Raw genomic sequence first — 7215 nt, forward strand, 5'->3', positions numbered from 1 at the left:
CCTCAAGCTTTCCGTTTCCAACTCTACAATCAAAAACATGATTGATTGAAGTTGAAAAGGGCCACAAATGGACGGAACAGTTTTATACAATTTAGTATTTACAATGTGCAGTCCCAAAGATAGAGAGGATTTATAACCCAACGTTTGCCTTTACTATATTTCAACTGGAATTTAAACTGACAGATTGCCTGTTTACTTAAACTGTCTGGCCTCTTGGATTTACCGTCTTGCTTAGTGATGACTAAAAGCTGTTTATCTATTTTTTCAACTGCTTTTATATTTGCAAATAAGATAAACTACTTTTCAATATTCACTTTGATGGAGGATTTTGTTATGGGCTTGAAATGCATCAGCCTGAATCCTATATCGAATTATTACGATAAAGAACTGCAACAGCTAATATATCCTGAAGGGTAAAAAAAAAATCCCACGCTCTGCCGTAACACTAATGACCACTGGGTGGCAGCACAACGCCAACCACCGTCAATACAACCACCGAACCAACAGAGGAAGAGGCTCGCCTGGCGGTTGGAGTTGGATTTCCCAGTGCAGTACGATGGGGTGAGTAATTGTCACATTTATCAACCGTTTTATCATAAATGACCGTAAAGAAAACTGCGTCAATGAGCAGATATACTGCTGAATGACATGTTGAAATAGGAAGCCGAGTGTGTCATGTTGTGTCATTCGGTTGCCGTTTTAGCGGAGCCTCCTCGTCGTCACAGCTGGTGTCCGCCCACACAAAGCATCCCCGGCTTCATGTCACTGCTAGCCCTATTGAGCTAACTACATGCTATCTGTCAGCGTCATCCATGGCAATGTAGTACTAGCTTGCCAAGATAGGGTTTAGCTTATATAATGTGTCCTTCCGTATTGAACGGCTCTAACGTTAACATGTGAGTGTCCCACTACTATAAAGGACTTAAACCATAGTTAAACCTCTTTGTTGTACCAGACAACCTGTGTCAGGTGACAAAATTAACCAGCTAATTAACATGTTATACAGGAGGGGAGCGTGACGTTGAAAAAAAATGAAGATGTGGTTCTAGCTGGTAACGATAGAAGCAGGTTGCCTTGTCCTACATTTCACTCAGTTGCATGAGAGACAGAGAGCTATTTTTACTCTCCCTCCGGATTGAACAGACTCTCAAATTGAACACGGTGTTTGTAGACGGATAGATGGGTAGAGAGGAGCTGGAATGAAGGACTGCGGTGAACACACAATGCAGTGCATTTTACATGTTCATAATTCAAGACTTATGTCCTCGTTTAGCAACTGGGGTGCGTCAATGCTTCAGTGAAATACAGCTGTGTATTTTTTTTTTCGTTCTTCCATTTTGATCTTAGATATCATTATGGAAAGTGGTATAGACAGATATAAAAATATACAAACGATTGAAACAGCGATCTACATTGATCGATTGTAGCCACCAATAATGTAATAACTTGCCAATAACATAAGCACATTTCTGAACCAATATATAATAACGTTTTGCTAATAATGTAGAGTAGAGGGGTGATCTTGCTGTCCGGTATTTGAGCAAGTATTATAAAGTTGATGAAATGAACCCTTAGGTATTGGAATGTGGTACTGAACTACCAGAGAAATGTACGATACTTGGTATTTCTTCATATCAAGGTAATAGGTAGGTAGGTGTATAAGCAATTCTCTTTTTTAACTTCATTGTACGAGCAGACATAGGTTGTCATCCACCTTACTGTTATTGTTCACTTTGACAACATCCTCCACTTTCTTTTTGTGTACAAACAATTTAAAAGAAAACAGCGGAAATACTCATTTAAAGAAGACGAATACAAACAAAGGAGAAAAACAGTGTAATACATGTACAAAAGAATAGAAAAACATTGTTTTATTACTTTGTCATTTCAAAGTAATACCAAGCACACGTCGTCTGCACTAACTCACAAAGAAAATAAGTGTCTTTCTCCTTTCTTCCAGTCCACTTGCCTCTTGCTGACCCTCCAGTGTCTAACTGGCCCTCCTCCATACAGCCATCTGTATCACCACCATGCAGGGCTTCTACTCTAAGCTGGACTCGTCTGCCTCTTCCTCCCCTCTGCTAGGGGCGGGGGGGCTTGGTCGTGAGGGCGGGCATCCCCATCCCTTAAGCCTGGCGGTGGAAACAGAGAAAGCCCAGGCCCTGCTACAGACGTTTAGCTCCGCCTCTCTGCTGGCCTCGGCCGGCCTGGGTGTGTTCTGTGTGCTGGCTGACCACGCCCTCCAGCTGTCAGTCATCCAGCAGCACCTATGGCTGCGCGCCGCCCTAGACAACGCCACGCACGGATTGGTGGGCCTGTGGTCGTGGGCGGTCGTCATCGGACTGAGGAAAAAGAGCGACGTGTACGAGGTGCTGCTGGCCGGCCTGCTGGCCTCCATCATAGACCTGGACCACTTCTACATGGCCGGGTCCCTGTCACTCAAGGTAAAGAGAGGGAGGACTGATCCCCCGTCTCCCCGCCACATGTCCAAGTGTCCCTGGGCAGGACACTGAACCCTACATTTCTCCCGATAGTTAGCTTCTACCCTGCGTGGTAGCTGCTATCTATCGGTGTAGGAATGTGTGTGTGATTGGGTGAATGTGTACAAAACAATGCAACGCCCTTTTGGTATGTGAAAAAACAAGGAAAAGCGCTATATAAGTGGAGTCCAGTTACCAGTTAGAGGGGAGAACTGTACTCAACTTAAAGGTGGGGTCAGCTAGTTAATGGAGAATGCGTGTTGTGTAGTCAAACTCACTTTTTGTTAGGATTGAAAGTGAGTATCTTCCCATGACCCCGCTACCTGAACAGTGTGTGCTGCTCTGAAAATAAAACCTGGTGTTAAGACACAGCCTAGGCTCTGTAAAGTGTTCTGTAAGGGGCATACCTTACCTTAGCAACATGCCCGTTTACAGAGCCTAGGCTGTGTATTATTAACACTTGATTTTTTTTTTTTCAGTGCACACACAGTAAGGACAGAGAGAGGATCATGAGGAGATGTATTCACTTATTTTGAAAAACAGCGATTTTGACAACAAGTGTTCTCCGGGAATTTGACAAGGTTAAAGCAGGCTAAGCTTTGAAAACCAGGGGAAAACAACTTGACATCAAAAGAACAAAGACCTTTCTGTTCGCTAACACTGATCAGACTTAACATCTCTGCAGTCGGTGTTTGCAGTGAGTAAAGAGAGACAGAGAGAGTGAGAGGGAGAGAGAGAGACAGAGAGAGAGAGAGAGGGAGAGGGAGAGAGAGAGAGACAGTGTTTGGCCTTCATCAGAGCCTGTAGGTGTTGATGCAGTGACGTGTTTGTCTGGAACCAACATCTCTCCTCCATTGCATTTATGTTGAAGGCAGTTATGAAAATAAAAAAAAGAGAGTGTAGACAGTTGTAAAACCAAGGTCAAGTTATGAGTCGGACAATCTTCAGTGGCCATACATACTAGACTATTTCAATTATAATATTTTAATAGATTTCAATCTTCTTTTGAATGTCATTTGTTTAACTCATTTCTTGTAGAGATGTCAGAAAATAGACTTTAACTTTGATCTCTTAAAATACGTGTGTATTGAACCTTTAAATACTTTTATTTATATTAAACAGAGTAAAGACAATGAGTTTCCACTGGACATCTTACAGAGCAGCAATAATGTGCTTCGCCTAACAAAGAGATATAGAATTTATTTTTAAAATAAAGTGCAGCTTTTTTATTTCACCAACGTCGATTAGATTAACCCTGTATAAACTGAAATATGGTATTATTGAACCACAAGTCATTTTCACAAGACATACTCGATCGTATGGAGGGCATTTCGGTCCGTGCCAAAAAAGTATTGAACTTCGATACCCAGCCCTAGTGGTGAGAGAGGTGACATACTTGTTCTGCTTGCATCACGCAGCACAGGGCTTGCAATAGTATGATGTGAGTGTGAAATGATTTAGCTGAAGATCATCATGTAAAATCTACAATCCACGGGGTTGCAGAGTCAGTGGTTGGATCCCCCGCCTTCCCCACCACATGTCCAAGTGCCCCTGGGCAAGACACTGAACCCTATATTGCTCCTGATAGTTAGCTTCCACCCTGCGTGGTAGCTGCTGCTGCTATTGGTGTATGAATATGTGTGTGTGATTGGGTGAATGTGTGCAAAACAATGCAAAAGGCATAGCCCCCTGCTTTGATACGTGGCTTATGGAGTTCTCTGGTACTTGTTTTTTCGCGTATTATTCATCTATAGTTTTAAACAATGTCCTTAGAAACCTGTTAAGTAGAGTACGCCATGTTAGTCCTTTATTTTTATTTTATCTTTCTGTTTGTGTGTTCACTTTTTCAGTTGTTTTCTTTAAAAAAGAAAAAAAAATGTAACAACAAAAAAAGCACTTTGGGTTCTATGAAAAAAAAAACAAGGTAAAAACTCTATAAAACTGTACAGTCCATTTTACCATTTTAAAACTCTCTCTGTCCCCTTGTGTTTTCAACTCCAAAAGCAACATTTATTTACCCCATGACATGATTGGTTGGTTTAACCTGTTTATTATACAGTGCGGAAAGACAATCAAAAATATTGTGGATCCTCCATCGGTGAATTCACTTTTTATCTTTAAGGCGCTGCAGATGTCAAATAGTCACTTCATGTTATTTTAGCAACATAATAAGTTACAGTGTTCACAATCCATTTTTTAAAACTCTGTCCCCTTGTGTTTCCCTTTGTGTCAACAGGCTGCAGTGTCCCTCCCTGCGCGTCCCCCTCTCCACTGCTCCTCCCTCATCCCCGCTCTGTGTCTGTCCCTGCGCCTGCTCATGTGGCTGGGCCGGCTCAAAGACGCGTGGTGCTCTCTGCCCTGGATGCTCTTGGTCTCCATGACGACGCACCACGTCAGGGATGCTGTGCGCCACGGCCTGTGGGTGTGTCCCCTAGGCAACACGGCGCCGCTCCCTTATTGGCTGTACGTCAGCACCACGGCAACCCTGCCCCACCTCTGTTCGGTGCTCATGTATCTGACCGGCACCAGGCACGTCATCTCCACCAAACACGGAGTGGCCATAGACGTTTAGACACACAACGACACTGGCCTGACTGACTTACCAACCGCGCCACTGGCTGATTCTGTGCTTGTGTTTGAAAACGACTTTACAAGGAAATAACTGGAGAACGCATTGGTGGCACTAGAACAGTACAGCAGTAAAAGACTTAAAATGTCTTTCTTTTTTAGTTGAGGTGAAGAGAAATGTTGGCTAAGAAGGATACAAAAAACATCAAATTTATATTTTGGTTTTCACGGATAGAGACATCTGTTAAATAACAAGCTTTTGGACAAAAGGATCGCTCCGGTACCAGTGCTAATGGAGGATGTCCTTTTTCTTAGAGATATTTTGTCTCATAATCCTGCTCACTTCTATCTTAACACTGTCTCAAGTGATTAGGGGAGTGACCCCTTTTAAATGCTTGGGCCTTAGGTTTTGCAGAGGCTTGCCTGCTTTTCTGTTCCTCTACCCAGACCCTTAGAATGGGACCTGAGACCTCCACCAGTCACACAAAGAGTTCCTATCATTCTGTGAGTCCTCAACTATCGCTGTCTGTCTGTCTGTCGTCATAAAAACACTCAAGGAAGAAGTCAACCAAAGGTCAACCACACCGTATGACACTCTCATCCCTAGCAGTATGCCACTGTTTATTCCACCATGCATTTTACAGTGTTCTCAATATAGCCATAGTACTGATAGTTCATGTATTGTTCATTTATTGTAAAGTGTACCACATTCCATTGACATATACACTGTAAAACTAAGATGGATATGTGGCTGTCGACAAGCTGTCATCTCTCTTTACACATGACAGAAAAACATCTCTTATTTTTTAAAGTTTCCAGCAAGGAAGTGACTCAGTTATTTCAATTCCAAATGACTTTGGTATGTTGATGTCAGGCTCATAAGGTTTTTCGGTGTCACAAGTGACTTCTCTATTTGACACCAGGCATAGAAAGGAGAAGGGGAAACCGGAGATATGCTGGATATTTATTTTGAAATATATTTATATTTATAGCAATGTGAGATGGTGGGGAGGAAAATGTAAGTGTTAAGTGATGCATTAACTTGCTGCATTGTTGCATACAGTCCAGTCCACTAACTGACATGACCAGTTGGCTTCCTCAGTGGTGAAACCGTGAGGTCAGAAGTACAACACGGACTGTTTATTTGAACTATTTATCAATACATGAATAATCTTGTCCAGTAACATTTAAAGGGAGGGAGGAGTAATCCATCACACTATTGTAGATGGTATATGGATGTCAATTGTTAACAGTATTGTTTACTATATTTTAAATTATGCATAAATGTTGTAATAGGGTGGAATATATAGGGTTTAGGAACTTATCCAAGGTGATTGGATGTTATTGTACTTGATGCCTTGAGTATAGAGAAGGGATGGTGGATTGTTTTCATGCTGAAGATAACATCACAGTATGCAAATGACATTTCCATTTTATTTTTATTTGTTTAAGCTGCTGTTGATTACAGTTGTAGTTATGCTTTTTGTCCACTAGGTTGCTGCAGTGAGCCATGACAATACATAAATCTGTTCATGTTGGTTCTTATCTGAATTGAACAGTGTGTTAAAGAAAACAAAGTCCTGGTACACATGACCACCTACAATTATTTATTTTTCAGTTGTTTCTGTAACTCTTTTATTTGTTTCGATTTTGCTGCTATTGCATTTTGGGATTCTGCACTAAATATGTTTGAATTATGTTGTATTTTATTTGTTGAATATGCTTTTTTTATGACAATTTGGTTTTCAATAGTAATGCTGTATAGATAGTCATATGATAGGTATATTGTAGTATTCTTTTTAACTCAATAAAATATATCCTGTGTATATATGTATTCCTTGTTTGAGCAACAATACACACAACAGTACACGCAAATACTATATTGGTATTATGAGTAGGTAGGTAGTATTATATTTGTATACAAAATGATTATAAAAAGGGATAATGTTATGCTATTTCTTTTTAGCATGTCCTGTTTCTAATCACATATGTTTTCATTACTTCTAAACTACTAACTACAGCTTTCCTTAAACAAGTACTGTATGTGATCTGCATCCAGTAAGCATACATTTGGGACACACACATATGTTGTCATAACTTTGGGTATTGAAGTTTGATCCTGTTGCTAAAATTCTTCCGTCTCAGTCAGTGGTCTCAATCCGTGGCT

The 7215-nt window shown here is 41.0% G+C and overlaps 1 protein-coding gene across 1 annotated transcript; it reads left to right on the plus strand.

Moving 5' to 3' along the window:
- Positions 1-510: 510 nt before the first annotated feature.
- On the plus strand, positions 511-6770 carry tmem267 (transmembrane protein 267). Its single transcript, XM_080046182.1, has 3 exons — positions 511-561; positions 1961-2444; positions 4717-6770. The coding sequence occupies exons 2-3, from the start codon at positions 2031-2033 to the stop codon at positions 5050-5052; spliced, it is 750 nt and encodes a 249-aa protein (XP_079902308.1). The 5' UTR covers positions 511-561; positions 1961-2030; the 3' UTR covers positions 5053-6770.
- Positions 6771-7215: the final 445 nt, after the last annotated feature.

Source organism: Ammodytes marinus (assembly GCF_949987685.1).
Source record: "Ammodytes marinus genome assembly, chromosome: 18".
In the NCBI taxonomy this organism is placed as follows: Eukaryota; Metazoa; Chordata; class Actinopteri; order Uranoscopiformes; family Ammodytidae; genus Ammodytes; species Ammodytes marinus.